At 33.4% G+C, this 19,627-nt stretch overlaps 1 protein-coding gene across 11 annotated transcripts in view; it reads left to right on the top strand.

Annotated features, from left to right (window-relative positions):
- Nucleotides 1-19,627, top strand: part of ZDHHC15 (zDHHC palmitoyltransferase 15) — a 383,378-nt gene that overhangs the window by 327,858 nt on the left and 35,893 nt on the right. For all 11 annotated transcript variants that reach the window (XM_074360037.1, XM_074360043.1, XM_074360044.1 and 8 more), the window contains 4 exons: nucleotides 12,488-12,608; nucleotides 15,890-15,959; nucleotides 18,564-18,596; nucleotides 19,337-19,457. In XM_074360037.1, the coding sequence (XP_074216138.1) occupies nucleotides 12,488-12,608; nucleotides 15,890-15,959; nucleotides 18,564-18,596; nucleotides 19,337-19,457 (345 nt within the window). The remainder of the gene's footprint in view (nucleotides 1-12,487; nucleotides 12,609-15,889; nucleotides 15,960-18,563; nucleotides 18,597-19,336; nucleotides 19,458-19,627) is intronic.

The following is a 19,627-nucleotide window of genomic DNA, read 5'->3' as shown; positions in this document are numbered from 1 at the left end:
TCAAAAGACATAGAGTGGCTGGATGGATTATTTAAAAAGACACAATTACATGCTGCCTATAGGAGAATCACTTCAGATTTAAGGATGCACATAAGCTGAAAGTGAAGGGATGGGAAAAGATATTCCTTGCCAGTGGAAACCAAAAGAGATCAAAGGTAGCTACAAATATATCACACAAAATAGACTTTAAGTCAAACATTGTAAGTGGAGGCAAAGCAGATCATTGTATAATGCTAAAAGGGTAAAGTCACCAAGAGGATATAACAATTGTAAATACATATGCACCTAACTAGAACATGTAAATATATAAAGCACATATTAACAAAACTGAAGGGAGAAATAAATAGCAATAAAATAATAGTAGGGGATTTCAATACCTACTTTTATTGATGGATAGGTCATCTAGACAGAAAATCAATAAGGGAAAAGCAAATATGAATAATACTGTACTCCAAGTGAACCCAACAGATACGTACAGAGCATTCTACACAACAGCAGTAGAATACACCTTCTTCTCAAGCACACACAGAACATTCTCCAGGATAGATCATGTTAGGCCAACCCCCCCACCAAAACCAAGTCTTAAAATTTAAGAAAATTGAATTATATCAAGGATATTTTCCAATTGTAATTGGATGTAACTAGAATCAATAACAGGAGGAAACTGGAAAACTCACACATGTGAAAATTAATACCCTCCTGAAAAACCTATAGGTCAAGAAGAAATCAAGAGAAATAAAAAAAAAATAGTGGCAAATATGAAAATTGAAGCACAGCATACGGAAACTTATGTGACGCAGCAAAAGTAATTCTAAGAGGGAAGTTTATAACAATAAATGCCTCCATTGAAGAAAAAGAAATACTTCAGATAAACAACCTAAGTTCTCATCTCAAAGAACTAGAAAAAAAGAAGAAACTAAGCTCAAAGTTAACAGAACGAAGGAAATAGCACATATCAGAGCAGAAATACATGAAATAAAGATAAGAAAAACAATAAAAAAAGATCAAAGAAATAAAGATATAGTTTTTTGAAAAGATAAACAAAATTGACAGACCTCTAGCTGAACTAAGAAGAAAAGAGAGAAGACTCAAACACATAAAATCAAAAAAGAAAGACATGTTACAAGTCATACCACTGAAATACAAAGGATTATATGAGACTCATGAATAGTTGATAAATCGGATAACCTAGAAGTGGATATTCTTAAAAACATACAACCTACTGAGGCTGAAGCACGAAGAAAAAAAAAATCTGAACAAATCAATAACAAGTAAGGATTTTGATTCAGTAATAAAAAAAAAAAAATCTCCAAGAAAAGTCCATGGCCAAACAGCTTCACTGGTGAATTCTACCAAACACTTAAAAAAGGATTTGCACCAACCCTTCTCACATTCTTCCAAAAAATTGAAGAGGATAGTATGCTTCGAAAGTCATTTTACAAGGACAGCATTACCATGGTACCAAAGCTAGACAAGAACACTATAAGAAAAGGAATCAGCCTAATATCCCTGAAGAACATAAATGCAAAATCCTTAACAAAATACTACCAAACCAAATTGAACAGCATAATAAAAAGATCAATCACCATAGTCAAGTGAGATTTATTCCTGGGATACAAGAATGGTTCAACATACATAAATCAGTAAATGTGATACACCATATTTATAAAATGAAGAATAAAAATCATATAATCATCTCAATAGATATAGAAAAAAAGCATTTGACAAATTCTGACATCCTTTCATGATAAAAACTGTCAACAAATTAGGTATTGAACAATTACTTCAACATAATATGATATATATGACAAGCCAACAGCTAACATCATACTCAATGGTGAAAATCTGAAAGATTTTCCTCTAATAGCAAGAACAAGACAAGAATGTTTGCTCTCATCACTTCTGTTCAACATAGTACTGGAAGTCCTAGCTAGAGCAAATAGGCAAGAAAGGGAAATAAAAGGCATATAAATCAGAAAGGAAAAAGTTAACTTTTCTGTTGGCAAATGACATGATCTTATATATAGAAAACCTTAAAGACTCCACCAAAAAACCTTCAGAACTAATAAATGAATTCTATATATTTGTAGGATAAAAAAGAATTGTTTTTATTCTCTAAAAACAAGCTATCCAATAAAGAATTAGGAAAATAATCCCATTTATAATAGCATCAAAAAGAATAAAATACTTAGGAATAAATTTAACCAAAAGATCTGAAAGATCTGTACAAGGAAAGCTGTAAAACAATGGTGAAAGAAATCGAAAAAACAAATAAATTGAGAGAGATTGTATGTTTATGGGTTGGAAGAATTAATATTGTTAAAATGTCCATACTTCCTAAAGCAATCTATAAGTTCAATGCAATTTATACCAAAATTCCAATGGCATTTTTTTATAGAAATAGAAAAAATACTGTCCTAAAGTTCATTTGTAACCACAAAAAACTCCCCAATAGTTAAAGCAATCTTGAACAAGAAAAAGAAAGCAGGAGGTATCACATTTCTGATCTTCAAATTACATTATAAAGGTATAATAATCAAAATCGTATGATAATATCAGAAATAAAAGTGGGGCATTACTGCAGACCTTACAGAAACACAAAGAATTATAAGGAAATAGTATGAAGAATTATGTGCTAACAACTTAGATAACTTATATGAAATGGACAAATTCCTAGTGACACACTATTAAAACTGACTGAAGAATTTTAAAAACCTGAATATGCCTATAACAAGGGAAGGGATTGTATTCATCAAAAGCCTATGAAGAATATTTATGATAAAAACACTCACCAAAGTGGATATAGAAGGAACATATCTGAACATAAGAAAAGCTGTTTATGACAAGCTTACAGCCAGCATAGTACTCAATGGTAAAAAACTGAAAACCTGGGACAAGACAAGGTTGTCCACTCTCACCACTCCTATTCAACATAGTCTTGGAAGTCCTAGCCACAACAATAAGGCAAGAAAAAAGAAAAAAGGAATCCAAATTGGAAAAGAAGAGGTAGAGGACTGGATAAAGAAGCTGTGGTGTATTTATACATTGGAATGCTATTCAGCCATAAAAATGGCAACATAATGCCATTTGCAGCAACATGGATGTCCCTGGAGAATATTATTCTAAGTGAAGTTAGCCAGAAAGAGAAAAAAAAAATACCATATCATATCACTCATATGTGGAATCTAAAAAAAAAAAAAAGACAAATGAACATAAATATAAAACAGAAACAGACTCAGATACATAGGGTACAAACTTGTGGTTGTCAGGGTGGAGGGTGGTAGGTAGGGACAGACTGGGAGTTCTAGATTTATAGATACTGACAGGTATATATAGAATAGATAATCAAGTTTATACTGTATAGCACAGAGAAATATATACAAGATCTTGTAGTAGCTCATGATGAAAAAGAATATGAAAACGAATATATTTGCATTCATGTATGACTGAAAAACTGTGCTGTGCACCAGAAATTGACACAACACTGTAAACTGACTATAACTCAAAAAAAAAAAAAAAACCCAACCAAACCTATGAAGAATAAAAGCCCAGGACTATATGGTTTCACAAGTAAATTTTATCAAACATTTAAAAAAGAATTAATACCAATCCTTCTCAAATTGTTCCCCTTTCCCCCCAAAAAAGAGGATGGAGAAACACTTTCTCTAACCAGTGCAAGTAGACAAGAAAAAAAACAAAGACATCCAAGTTAGACAGGAAGACGTAAAATTATCTCTGTTCACAGATAACATGATCTTAATTACAGAAAACACTAAAGATTCTACCAAAAATTGTTAGAACTAATAAATGAATTCAGCAAAATTGCAGGATGCAAAATCAACATATCAACACATAACAATCATTTGTATTTCTGTACACTAACAATGAATAATCAGAAAAATTAAGGAAACAATTACATACACAATTGCATGAAAAATAATGAAATCGCTAGCAATAAACTTAACCAAGAAGGTGATAATCTTGTACACTTAAAAATGAAAAAAAAATTGCTGAAAACAATTAGACACACACACAAAAAAAATGGGAAGACATCCTGTGTTCATGAATTGGAAGAGTTAATATTGTTAGGAATATCATTTGGGTAGTACCCAAAGTATTCAACAGATTCAATGCAATTTCTGTCAAAATCCCAATCATACTTTTTGCATAAATAGAAAATTCCACCCTTAAATTCATATGGAATCTCAAGAGACTCCAAATAGTCAAAACAATCTTGAAAAAGAACAAAGTTGGAAGTCTTGCACTTCCCCATTTCTACACTTACTACAAAGCTACTGTTATTAAAGCAGTATGTCACAAACATAAAGACTAATGAAATAGAATAAAGAGTCCAGAAATAAACCCTCAAATATATAGTCAGATGATTTTTGAAAAGGGTGCCAAGGCCATTCAAGGGGAAAAGATGATCTTTTCAACAAATGGTGTTGGAAAAACTGATATGCACATAAAAAACAATGAAGTTGGACCCTTAGCTTATACCACATACAGAAATTACCTTAAATGGATTAAAGACCTAAATCTGAAAAGTTAAAACTATAAAACCCTTAGAAGAAAACATAGGGGGTAAATTTCATGACACTGGATTTGACAATGATTTCTTAGGTAGGACACCAAAAGCAGAGTAAATGAAAGTAAAAAATAGATAAATTGGACTACATTAATATATTTAAAATTCTGGGCATCAAAATACAACAAACAGTGAAAAGCAACCTATGGAATGGGAGAAAATATTTGCAAATCATGTATCTGACAAGGAGTCAATACCCAGAATATAAAAGTACTCCTACAACTATACAACAACAACAAAAACAAAAACAACAAAACAGCCAATCTGGTTTTTAAATTGGCAAAGAACTTGAACAGACATTTCTACAAAGAAGATATACACATGAGCAATAAACACATGAAAAGATGCTCAACAGTAGGGAAATGCACATCAAAACCACAATGAAATGCCACTTCACATCCATTAAGATGGATAATTTTTGTTTTTTAAAGCAGAAAATAGCCAAGTGTTGGCTGGAATGTGGAGAAGCTGGAACTTTTGTCAGATGTTGATGGGAAAATGGCACAGCCAATATGGAAAACAGTATGGTAGCTCCTCAAATAATTAAAAATAGAACTACCATATGAGACAGCAATTCCACTTATAGGTATAGACCCAAAAGAACTGAAAGCAGGGTCTGAAAGCAGTATTTGTTCATAGCAGCATTATTCACAATAGCCAAAAGGTGGAAACAAGCCAACTGTTTATTGAAAGATGAATGGATAAACAAAGTGTGATATATACATACAATGGAATATTATTAAGCCTTAAAAGGAAGGATACTGACACATGTTATAACACAGATTATCTTTGAGGACTTTATGCTAGATGAAATAATCCAGTTATGAAAGGACAAATGAATACTATATGATTCCACTTATATGAGGTACTTAGAGTAGTCAAATTAACAGAGACAGAAAGTAAAATGGTGGTTGCCTGGAGTTGGAGAGGAGGAGTATGTTGTTTAATGAGTATGGAATTTCAATTTGGAAAGATTTAAAAAGGACTTAGAATGGATGGTGGTGGTGGTTGCACAACAATGTGAATGTACTTAGTGCCACTGAGGTATACACTTAAAAATAGTTTAAATAGTTTAGTTTTATGTTGTGTCTATATTATCACAATAAAAAATAGATCAAAGATCAAAATGTTAGGCTTAAACCTCTTAAACTCTTAGAAGAAAACCGAGGGGGAAATCTTCATGACCTTGGATTTGGCAACAGATTCTTAGATAGGACATTAAAAACAAAATAAACAAAAGATAGAATACTCCTTCACACCCTACACAGAAAGAAAATCAAAATGACTTGAAATATACACATAAGAATCATAAACCTCCTAGATGAGAATGTAGGCAAAACATTCTCTGATATAAATTGTATCAGTGTTCTCCTAGGGCAGTCTACCAAGGCAATAGAAATAAAAGCAAAAATAAACAAAAGGGACCTAATTAAATTTACAAGATTTTGCACAGCAAAAGAAACCATAAGAAAAACAAAACAACAACTTACGGAATGGGAGAAAATATTTGCAAATGATGTGACTGACAAGGGCTTAATTTCCAGAATATACAAATAGCTTATACAACTCAATAACAAAAAAAAACAAACAACCCTATCAAAAATGGGCAGAAGGTTACCTTGAAGCTATCCTTAACGGTGTCCCAAGTATAGCTTCAAGGTAACCATCTACTACTGCAAGCATCTCAGTTTGCTCCATGTGAAAATTTTTTATGTGAGAAGTAGTCTTGTTGCCCTTTATGGTATGTGGTAATTGTATTGATTAAAAGAAATACCCTCACTCTCTTGTAGGTATGATTACTACAACTCTGCTTAAAAGATGTGAATGACAACCTCTAAGTAGGAGACTCAGAGTCATTATTTTAATCAATCAATACAGCACAAAATTATCTATGATTTAGATTTCAGGACATGCATAAACATTTTTAACAAATGTATTTTAATGAATAATAAGCAATCGATTCAAGCAAGGACTTGAATAACAGATACCAGAGCCTATTCTGAAGAAAGCATATTAGTGGCTTATGCTCAAAGATTGTGACTTGGCTGAAAATTCTTGTGACAATTAAATCTGGTGTCTTTAGCACTGGTTCTTCACAGAGAACAACTGTGGAAATACAAGAGAGGAAAATTTAATCTTCAAATTAACTATTATTTAAGAAAAATATTAAATCATCATGAGATTAACAATTAGAGTAGAAAATGTACATTTATAGGTATCATGATCTTGAATATTTTGGTATTTAATGTTTTCTGTGTGTCCTAGAGACTGTGCATGTACAAGATAAACAAATAACACTGCTGAAAAAATGGGCAGAAGACCTAAGCAAACATTTCTCCAATGAAGACATACAAGTGGCCAAAAGGCACATGAAAAAATGCTTAATATCGCTAATTATCAAAGAGATGCAAATCAAAACTACAATGAAGTATCACCTCACACCAGTCAGAACAGCCATCATTCAAAAGTCCACAAACAATAAATGCTGGAAAGGGTGTGGAGAAAAAGGGAACCCTCCTACACTGCTGGTGGGAATGTAGTTTGATGCAGACATTATGGAAAACAGTATGGAGATTCCTCAAAAGACTAAAAATAGACTTAACATATGATCCAGCAATCCCACTCCTGGGCATATATCCAGAGGAAACTCTAATTCAAAAAGGTACATGCACTCTAATGTTCATAGCAGCACTATTTACAATAGCCAAGACATGGAAGCAACCTAAATGTCCATCAACAGATGATTGGATGAAGAAGTGTCGTATATATACACAATGAAGTACTACTCAGCCATAAAAAAGAATAAAATAATGTCATTTGCAGCAACACGGACAGACATGGAGATTATCATAATAAGTGAAGTAAGCCAGAAAGAGAAAGAAAAATACCATATAATATCACTTATATGTGGAATCTGAAAAACAAAAGATGAAGAAGACAAACCTATTTACAAAACAGGAACTGATTCATAGACATAGAAAACAAAGTTATGGTTACCAGGGGGAAAAGGGGAGGGTGGAAGTATAAACTGGGAGTTTGGGATTTGCAGATACTAACTACTGTATATAAAATAAATAAACAAGTTCCTACTGTATAGCACAGGGAACTATATTCAATATCTTGTAATAATGTATAATGAAAAAGAGCATGAAAAGAAATATGTATGTATATATGTATAACTGAATCACTATGCTGTACACCAGAAATTATCACATTGTAAATTGACTATACTTCAATTTAAAAAAAGAGGCATCCCAACCAAGATGAGCCAATAGTCAAAGAATTACCAGATATGTGAGTGAGTTTGGAGACCAGAAATTCTTAGCCAATTCATCCAAAATTGCTAGCACACAGACTCTTGAACTAAATAGTTGCTTATTATTCTAGATTTCAGAGTTGTATGTCACACATTATTGTAACCGTAGGTAACTGATACAAAAAGTAAGGAATTATGAACCATTAAAAAAAAGGCAAGCACAAGGAAAAAGTGAACTTTGGGGAAGTGGGAAACTGTGGCAGTTGGGACACTTTCTTGAAGTGATCTTGTCTTAATTTATATTTTTTAAAAAAGGAAGGCCATATGAATAATGAATGCTATGCAGGAAGGTGAAAATAAGATTGAAGTGGAACCAATCTAGAAATATATCATCTTGTGATCAGTTTATGAGTTTCCCCAATAATGAATCTCTCTTCATATCTTTGAATTTTATTCCATGAATTCAAACATATCCAGCCTCGTGTGAATATAACAAAATAATTGTAATAAAAACAAAGCAAAAACAAGTATAGAAAGAAAGAAAAGATGAGAGAAAAATGGAAAATAACAAGGGTTGATGTAAATATGGAGAAATCTGAATCCTCATACATTGCTTCTGAGAATGTAAAATAGTACAGCTGGTATGAAAAACAGTTTTGCATTTCCTTGTAAAGTTAAACATAGAATTACCATGTGACCCAGCAATTCTACTCCTAAGTTCATACTCAGGAGATTTGAAAACACATGTTTAAAAAATAGTTATACACACCTTACTCATAGACCACTATTTACTATAACCAAAAGGTGGAAAGGAGCCAAATGTCCATCAACAGATGACTGGATAAACCAAATGTGGTATGTCCATACAATGGAATATTATTCAGCCATAAAAAGAATGTATTACTGATACATGATGCATGGATGAACCTTGAAAACATTATGCTAATTGAAATAGAGCAGACACCAAATACCACATATTGTTTGATACCATTCATTTGAAATATCCAGAGAGGAAAATCCAGTGAGACAGAAAGTAGATTAGTGGTTTCCAGGGCATGGGGATTGAGGGAACAGTAAATGACTGCTTAATGTATATAGGGTTTCCTTTTGGGGTGATGAAAATATTCTGAAACTAGATAGGGGTGGTGGTTGCAAAGCACTGTAAATATACTAATTACCACTGTAAATGTAAATACACTATAAAATGTATATTTTTAAATGAAATTTTATGTTATGTGAACTTCAGCTCAATAAAATAATTGTCCTCTTCACATTATTTATGAAGTTTGTAGACCAGAAAAAAAACTGAGTGGTTACGAATTTTGTTGGCCTTAACTGGGTGAGATGATGACAAGATTTAAAGAACCACAGCAAATGTCTAACATTTAAGACTACATCTTCATCATTTTTAATTGGCAAAAAGAAAAGCTGAACATTCTGGGCCTACTTGATAGCCATGATATTAATTTCTCTAATACCAAATACATCCCAGTCTGTCACCAGTTGTTTCACCAAAAATGCATTTACTGGCTCATTGCATTCTAATCCTCCAAAAGGCTTGGTTGGTATCAGAAATCAGGCATCCAGACATGACATCTTATTCCAAACCAAAGTCTACTTGTTGAATAACCACAAGGTTTTCATCACATACAAGCAGTAACAACTCTGCCTCTTCCTTTCAAGCAGAGGCAGTATACCACAAGAAGTTATATTCCCAAGGAAATCACCCAAATTAAATGGCTGCCCCAAGGTGCTACTTTTAATTATCAAAATTAAAAACAATCGTTTAAAGCTTTATACTTTTAAATCAACTATACTTCAGTAAAAAGATAAAAAGTAAATTAAAAAATAAAACTTTATACTTTTGTCAGTATAGTCAGTATAGTTGTTCTTCTATGAAAACAAAATAACCAGTTGTTTTTATATTAAATTTACATTATTTAGTTACCATTTTATAACATTGATCTATAGACTTTGGGTTTGAAAAATTCTTAGTTGTGTGTGTCTGTCCAGTTCATCATAGAATCCTTAGCACCCTGGGCCTCCATCCATGAAATGCCTGTAGTGCACCATAGCATTATAATAGTTACAAATTTCCCTGCACATTTCCACATACCCCCAGGCAGGTCCTCAATTCTCACTCTACTTTAGAATGACATGATACAGTAAAAACCCACAACTAGGTACAGCTCCTAAAATAGAGTGATTTTATACATTTCCAATTTTTAAAGTTAGATACATTTAAATTATCTTAAATATTTTATTAATTTGTTTTACTGTTTTATTGATGTATAACATACATACTCTATTCCAAGAATTAAGTTGTAAAGTGTATAATTTAACGAATTTTTACCTATATATGCACCCATATACTCACCATCCAGGTTAAGATTTTGAGCATTTCTAACACATCAGGAATCTCCTTCACACCCCTTCCCAATCAGCTTCCTCTCAGAGGTAACCACTAATCTTTCTATCACCATAGGTTAATCTTGCTTATTTTTGAATCTCACCAAAATAAGAGAAAGAATCATAATATTCACTGTTTTGTGTAAGCCTTTCACTCAATATAATGTTTCCCAGATTCATTCATGTTGATGCATGTGTCTGTTATTCATTCTCTTTTACTACTATTAGTTATTTCCCTTTATCACAGTTGGTTTATCCATTCACCAACTGAAGGACACTTGAGTTGTTACCATTTTTTTCTATTATGAATAAAGCTGCTATGAACAATCTTGTACCTGTCTTTTGGCAGACACACACATATATGTACACACACACATACACACATACTCACTTCTCTTAGGTATATAACTGGGAATGGGAATTGCTGAGTCATAGGGCAGGCATATATTTAGCTTACCTAGATAATGCCAAACAGTTTTCCAAAGTGGTTGCATAAATCTATACTCTCACCAAGATCTGTTTATCAAAGTGTATCCTGAAGAAAATAAAAGGAAAACCGCAGACTGGTAGCAAATATTCAGCAATGGACTAGTGTCCAAAATATATAAAGGACTCCTCAAATCAATACAATACAAATCAATAATAAAAACACAAATAACCCAATTATTTTTAATGGACAAAAAGCTTGAATAGGCATTTCACAATAAGATACTCAAATGGCCAATAAACTCATGAAAAGGTGCTCAGTGTCATTAGTAATAGGAGTGCAGATTAAAATTATAATAACTTACCACTACACACTGTCTAGAATAGCTAAAATTTAACAGATTGACAGTATCAAATATTTCTAAATGATTCAAGAAATTTGCCTTGTAAAAGAGACTTTTAGAAGAGGGTATAGCTCAAATGGTAGACTGCACGCTTAGTATGCACAAGGTCCTGGGTTCAATCCACAGTACCTCCTCTAAAAAAAGTAAATAAATAAATTTTTTAAAAAAGGGAATCTTTTAATTGCATGTTATTATCCATCACTCTAAACACCAATCTTACGAAGTAAGTATTATTTCCTCTATTTTACAGATGAAGAAACTTAGATTGAGAGTGTCTGATTTTCCAAAGCAATTTTTAAACTATTAAGTGGCAGAGATGAAGTTTAAACCCAAAAAATTGTGACCACAAATCCTTCTCTTTTTCATCTCTGCCTAACTTTTGGCCCAAACAGAAGAAAACTTACATGTCTGTATTTGGAAAATCGTTGGCATATTTTTAGCAAGATTAGCAAGATATGGCTCAAACATGGCAACAAGCTCCATACCAGACTAAAAATTTCTGAAACAGTGAGAATATCCAAATTTCTACTCATTTGCAAAATTAGAATATGCAGACAATGTTGCAAGCAGTCTCACCCAGCTTCTTCAAGAGTGTCACCCATGAAAAATAACTCACAACCTAATAACAAATATAGTTTATCATCAGCAAGGTCCTGTCATTAAGGTGTCACATATCTGTATGCATCATCATATTATAGTATAATGGAGTGGAAAGGGTACAAATCCTGGAGTCAGGTGAACTGGATTTGGGGCTTAGTTTTGCTACTTTTACTAGTTGAATGAGTATAACCATATACAAGATACTTTATCTAAGTTTTATTTTCTTTACTTATAAAACAAAGGGGGAAAGGAGGGATGGAATAAATTGGGAGTATGGGCTTAACAAATACACTCCACTTATATAAAATAGATAAACAAGTATTTACTGTATAGCAGAACTATATTCAATATCTTGTAATAATCTATAATGGAAAAGAATCTGAAAAAGAATATAGATAGATAGATAGATAGATAGATAGATAGATAGATATAGATATATCTGAATCACTTTGCTATACACCTGAAACTAACACAATATTGTAAATCAACTATACTTCAATTTAGAAAGTAAATAAAAATAAATATATATACACCTAAAACTAATACAATGTTATGTGCCAATCATATCTCAGTAAAACTGAAAAAGAATTAAAAAAAATATTACCTATTACATAGAGTCACGAATATTCAGATAAAAGCCAGGTAAGATAAATGAGATCATTATCCAGAGAAAGTTATAAACCAAATTGGTACCTGAGCTTCAAGAGTAGGTAGCAAATGTTTTCATCTAAATAGTTATTATTGTTTTTAATATTTTCTATGAACCTTGGGAAGTAAATTCTTGCCTCTCACTTCTCCTCCCAGTTCCACTTGTCCTATACAGACAAGGAGCGCTATGAAAATGAAGAGAGACCTGAGGTCCAGAAGCAGATGCTCGTTGATATGGCCAAGAAGCTACCAGTTTACACAAGAACTGGGAGTGGAGGTCAGTTCACCCAAAGTCATCTAGGGAGGCAGATCAGCAAGGATCTCAGAAAAGGCTGAATGATAAATATCTTCAGTCTAGCCCTTTTTCCCCTCCTCTTTTCTGAAAAACACTATGGAATTTTCCTCAACATTTTATTATAAAAATTTTCAAACATTCATCCAAGATGGAATAATTATATAATAAACATCTATATTCTCACCACTGGAGTCTACCACTAACATTTTACTATATCGCTTTATCACATATCTGTCCAAAAATCCATCCCTCTATCCATCATCCTTCAAGCCATCTTAATTTTGATGCATTTGTTAACCTCAAAAATTAGTAATTATTATTATTGCTGTTGTTCTTTTGGTATAACCAAAGGTTGCTTGGATTTTTTAGGGGGAGGTAATGAGGCATATTTATTTACTCATTTCTCTTAATGGAGGTACTTGGGATTGAACCCAGGACCTCATGCATGCTAAGCACGCACTATACCACTGAGCTACACCCTTCTCCTCTTTTGATGCATTTTAAAGTAGCAGATATCAGTAGACATCCAACTAAATATTTTATTATTCTTTTTTGGTTGAAATTCACATATAAAAACTTGCACAAATCTTAAGTGTACCATTCATTGTTTAAACAAATGTACACACCTGTGGAACTAAAACCTCTGTAAACATTACCACATCCAGAAACTTGTCTCATACTCCTTCCCAGTCAGTCCCTCCCTCCCCCCACTACCAAAGACAGTCACCATTCTGATAGTTTTCCACCATAGATTAGTTTACCTGCTCTAGAATTTTGTATAAGTGGAATTATACAGTATGTACTGTTGTGTCTGGCTTCATTTATTCAGCATAATGTTTCTGAGACTCATTTACATTCTTAGGTATTTCATTTCTTTTTTTGCTGAGTGTATTTCATTGTATGAATGTGTCATAGTTTGCTTATCTATTCATCAGTTGATGCACATTTGGTTTGTTTCCATTGTTTAGCTATTATGAGTAAATCCACTATGAACATTCTTGTACAAGTGTTTGTGCAGAGATACATCTTCATTTTCCTTCAGTAATATTCACTATGGAGTTTTACTGTTAGTCTTCATCTGCATGATTAGAACAGTACTGGCTGAACAATTCTCTGCCTTTTAAAGTTTGAAAACCAAGGCTCTTTTGACAAGTAATTCTAATATTTTTAATAAGGAAGATTGTGTTTCAAGGCTTTGGGAAATAATGATATTAGACATTTATGTTCATCTGTTTATCATTTATTTATTCAACAAATATTTAATAGGGTCCCATATGGCAACTGGGTATATTTTAAGAGTCTGGGTATTAGATGATATTGAAGACTTGTTTATTTTGTTAGAGTATTAACGTCGTGGTGGTGATGTTTTTTAAAAAGTCTTCATGCATGCTGAAATATGATGAAAATGAGACAGACAAGAAATTATCTATATAATTTCAAACAGTAGTAAACAGAATGGTATGACAGAGCAGAGATTACAAACTAGAGGCATATGGAATGAATTAGACCCGGAGATGCATTGTTTGATATGTAACGTACCTTTTAAAACTTTTTTTTTTACTAATTTTTAACAATTAGAGTATTTCCACATGAAAATCCACATTTCTGGCTTCTCTTGAGAACTCAGATACTCTGGCAACATTCAATCTGCATTTTTACCTGGCATAAATTAGCTAGTGCTGAGTAATAGCCACTCTCTTTAAACAGAGCATGAATTCTCAGGTTCCCCCACGGTCTCCAAATGGCTGCTTCACTCACTACTCACTATTCCTTGGATCCCTAAAGCATTTGTTTGCAGCTGCCTTGATCCAGAGTAATAGAGAAGCCTGCTCTGAGGAAATGTCATTTGATCTGAGCCTTAAATAAGAAAAAGTAACTTGCTATGCAAAAAGCAGAGGGAATAGCATCTCAAGCTGAAGGACCTGCAAGTACAAAAGGCCCTGAGAGAAGAGCAAATTTGCAGTATTAGAAGACTGCCAGTGTGGCTGGAATATAGTAAGGGGAGAGTGGTACAAGTTAAGGTTGAAGAGATAGGCAGAGGCCAGATGATGCAAGCCATGGTAAGGAGTTTGGCTTTTATTCTAAGGATGTTGGCAATCCATTGAAGATTTTTAGTGGAGAGTGATGTGATCTGGTTTACATTTTAACAAATTACCTGGCTATTCTGTAGAGAATATATTGTGAGGGGCAAGAATAAAAGCAGAGTGAATAGTTAAGCAACTATTGCAGTTGTCTAAGTTAGAGGTGATGATGGCTTAAACTGGTCAATGGCATTGACCATATCTTTAAAAACATGCTGAAGGACCTAAATGTGTATGTCCCTCTCCCCTCCTCCTTGCCTCAATTATACTCATGTTTTGATCACCTTCCCATTGCTAGAAATAAACACAAAGGTTCTGCTGAAGCAGTAGTTCATTATGTTGAATTAATTATGTGTGCTTAAGGTACGCTACAGATGGAATTATTATATTAGCTCAAATCATTCATAATTTTAGTTATTACACTTAATAATCACATTAAAGAGTCGTACTCTATCAGTGAACACAGAGAAAATGAGAAGGAAAGGAAAGCATCTTTCAACTAAGGGAAATAATGAAAGGAAGGAAAGAGGGAGAGAGGGAGGGAGAAATGATTTTTTATATCATACAAAGTGAAGAGAATTCTGAACTAAGGGTTCAGAAAAACTGTACTAGTCACAGCCTTGCCACTTGCTTGCTGTATAACTTTGTGTGGGTCACTTAATATGGCTCACATTTTTATTTTCCTTATCCATGTAATTGTCAATTGAGCTAATTGTTCTGGAATGTCTCTTCCAGTCTTCAAATTCTTATTCTCAGAACTACTTTCTCTACCATGCTTTAGGAGTTTTATACACCTCATACAATCTAATCTCTGGAGATGGGAGATAAGTTATGAATACTTACTTTCAAATAGGAAAGTTGGAATAAACAGAGGCTTAATGATTTTCCCAAGATAACTTAAGCAGTTGACAGTATAGTTTGTTTCATAATGTAGAATTTTATGATCAGATATCCAAATATGAAAACTTTTCCCTTTACCTTCATTCCCAAAAAATGGCTTTTAAGGTTGATCCAACAGGGGAAAAAATACATACCACATTTTTCTTATGTGATCTCTCTTTTGCTTGGTAACTTGAAATGGGATGAGTGATTACCTGTAATCAGTGTATAACAAATCATTCAGATAGACTAGTATGATGTATTGAGCCCTAACCAGTGCTAACTACCATGTTTTTTCTATAGCTGTAAGATTCTGTGACCGGTGCCATTTGATCAAGCCAGATCGCTGCCACCACTGCTCTGTCTGTGCCATGTAAGTGACAGCCATATTTCCCCTGGGCTGAACTTGGCCACTAATGTTTGCCTAGACAACCAAGTGATTGATCATAACATGTAACCATATCTAGACAAGAGCATTTCCTTTCAATCATACTGAGCACAAATGAGCCAAATACCCTCACAGGGGTGATGATGATTCAAAGTACTGAATAGGAAAGAGAAATAAAACCTCATTTTAAAAATAAAAATTTTATTTTAGAACAGTTTTAGATTTATAGAATTATTGTAAAGATAGTTCTTATATGTCCCACACCGCTTCTCCTAGTATTAATATCTTATATTAATATGGTACGTTTGTTACCATTAATGAACTGACATTGATTTTTTTATGTTTCTTTTAACAATATAGCATTTTTTATTGATTTATAATCATTTTACAATGTTGTGTCAAATTCCAGTGTAGAGCACGATTTTTCAGTTATACATGAACATATATATATTCATTGTCACATTTTTTCTCTGTGCGCTACCATAAGATCTTGTGTATATTTCCCTGTGCTATACAGTATAATCTTGTTTATCTATTCTACAATTTTGAAATCCCGTCTATCCCTTCCCACCCTCTGCCCCCTTGGCAACCACAAGTTTGTATTCTATGTCTGAGTCTGTTTCTGTTTTGTATTTATGCTTTGTTTGTTTGTTTGTTTGTTTGTTTGTTTTAGAGTCCACATATGAGCGATCTCATATGGTATTTTTCTTTCTCTTTCTGGCTTCCTTCACTTAGAATGACATTCTCCCAAAGTAATAAAATACCTAGGAATAAATCTAACCAAGGAGGTGGAAGAATTATACACAGAAAACTATAAACCATTGATGAAGGAAATTAAAGAAGACTTTAAAAAATGGAAAGATATCCCATGCCCTTGGATTGGAAGAATCAAATTTGTTAAAATGGTTACACTGCCCAAGGCAATCTACAGATTTAATGCAATCCCTATCAAATTACCCAGGACATATTTCACAGAACTAGAACACATCATAATAAAATTTATATGGAACCATCAAAGACATAGAATTGCCAAAGCATTACTGAAGGGAAAGAAAGAGGCTGGAGGAATAACTCTCCCAGACTTCAGACAATACTATAGAGCTGCAGTCATCAAGACAGCATTGTATTGGTACAAAAACAGACATATAGACCAATGGAACAGAATAGAGCCCAGAAATGAACCCACAAACTTTTGGTCAACTCATCTTCGACAAAGGGGGCAAGAATATACAATGGAATAAAGACAGTCTCTTCAGGAAATGGTGTTGGGAAAACTGGACAGCAGCATGTAAATCAGTGAAGCTAGAACACTCCCTTACACCATACGCAAAAATCAACTCAAAATGGATCAAAGACTTAAACATAAGACAAGATACAATAAACCTCCTTGAAGAAAATATAGGCAAAACATTATCTGACATACATCTCAAAAATGTTCTCCTAGAACAGTCTACTCAAGCAATAGAAATAAAAGCAAGATTTTTTATTTTTAACTGAAGTCCATACTCTATTTAGATTTCTTCAGTTTTTCCCTAATTTTCTTTTTATTTTCCAGGAGCCCATCCATGATACCACATAACATTTATTTGTCATGTCTTTTTAGGCTTCTCTTAGCTGTGACGGTTTCTCAGACTTTACTTGTTTTTGATAACCTTGAGAGTTTTTAGAATTGATGGTCGGGTATTTTGTGGAATATCCCTCAGTTGGGACCTGTCTGATATTTTTCTCATGATTAGACTTGGGTAATGTTTTTAGGGGGAGGAAGACCAGAGAAGTAAAGTGCCACTCTCATTATATCATATCAAGGGTACGTAGCATAAAGATGACTTATCACTGCAATGTTAATCTTAACCATCTGGCTGAGGTGGTGTTTGTCAGATTTCTCCACTGTAAAGTTTCTCTTCCTCCACCACCCCACTTCCATACTATAATCTTTGGAAAGAAGTCTCTATATGTAGCCAACACAAAAGAAATGAGGAGTTATACTCCCCCTCCTTGAAGGCAAAGTATCTATATTATTTGGAATTCCTGTACATGAGTGATTGTCTCTTCTCCCTGATTTATTTATTTAATCATTTACTTGTCTCAATATGTAGGCATGGATAAACACTTTATATTTGGGGTTATAACTCAATACTACTTTATTTTGTTACTGAAATTGGTCATTTTGTAAAATCCCATTTTTATGCTAATAAATATAATCTTCATGTCTTTCTTCTTGGGTACTTGTTCCATCCATGTTTCTCTTACCCTTGATTCAAATACAGGCTATAGCCATATGTTTTCTTCTTTACTTTTATTAAACTGAGTAAATAAAATGAGGGGAGATATCTTGGACCTCTTCTGTGTATCAATATCTTAGAGATCTCAACTCCTTTTAAAGGTTGGACTTTTAGACATATAACTTGCTTCCAGCATGATCCTCAAAAGTGGTGTGATTGGTTCATCCTAGGAACAACAGAACACAATAGTTTTGGAGTAGCTATAGTAGAAATCTGGGAATGAGTGTACTGGTACCATGTAAAAATAATGGTGATACCTTGAGTTCAATTCTGAAGTTTATCACACTTTATTCTGTTCCTTTTGTAGGTGTGTATTAAAGATGGACCACCATTGTCCTTGGTATGTCCCTTTGATTCGTTTCTCTCTTCTAATAGGATCAAAGTTGCTCAATAGGCTTACTTTCCTAAGCATAGTTGTAAATTGCCTGTTTATGCTCCCATCATTTACTGAAGTTTGTATTTGTGTGGGTGACAGGGGAGGGGTAAAATTTTAAAGCAAGAATAAATAACCACCAAAGGTAAGGTAGTGAATTCCCAGTGTCTCAGAGCTAATGATCTCTTGTCCATTAGCTATAATAATGAAAGAAAGCACAAAAGTTCTCCTCTTTGACATTATACAATTCAGTTCTGTTGTTAGCTGTCTTGATGTTTGAAATACTCCAGATTATTAGCTTAGGCAGTTCTTCTCCAAATTTTGTATGTCTGTTCTAGAGAATCAGTCTGAAATCATCTAACTATAAAGAGCAACACTATACTAAGTATAGCTGCTGAGTTTGTAGTAGGTTTTCAGCATCCAAGATCCAGGTTGCTTGGGTGTGTCAAGAACCAGTTCAGAACTATTAGGTAGGCCAAGTGTCTCTGTGTCTGTAAATCAAAGGAGAAACAAGTAAGACATGAACTTGTTTTTCCAGTCTGTTCCTATTAAGGGACTTCTATTTCTGTTGAGTTTCTACACAACACATAATGAAGCAACAGCAGTAACATACTTCCATTGTTTAGTTCATTATGTCATTGTGTATCAGTGTGTTCTAAATCAATGGATCCTGATTTTAAATTAGTTTTTCTATTCTTTTTTTTTAGGGTTAATAACTGCATTGGATTTTCCAACTACAAATTCTTCCTTCAGTTCTTAGCTTATTCTGTTCTCTACTGCCTGTATATTGCTACAACGGTCTTCAGCTATTTCATCAAATACTGGAGAGTAAGTTAAACAATCCTGAAGGATTCCCCACTCAGAACAAACACACTCCTACTCCAATCTGTGATATTGTTCACATTATCTTTTTTCACATTTTGAAGTAGCTAATACTGAAATAATCAGAATGGAAGGCACAAAAATAAGTTTCCCATGTTAAATATTTGGAGATTTAG

Source organism: Camelus bactrianus, chromosome X (genome assembly GCF_048773025.1).
Source record: "Camelus bactrianus isolate YW-2024 breed Bactrian camel chromosome X, ASM4877302v1, whole genome shotgun sequence".
In the NCBI taxonomy this organism is placed as follows: Eukaryota; Metazoa; Chordata; class Mammalia; order Artiodactyla; family Camelidae; genus Camelus; species Camelus bactrianus.
This window is presented reverse-complemented; position numbering and strand designations above follow the sequence as displayed.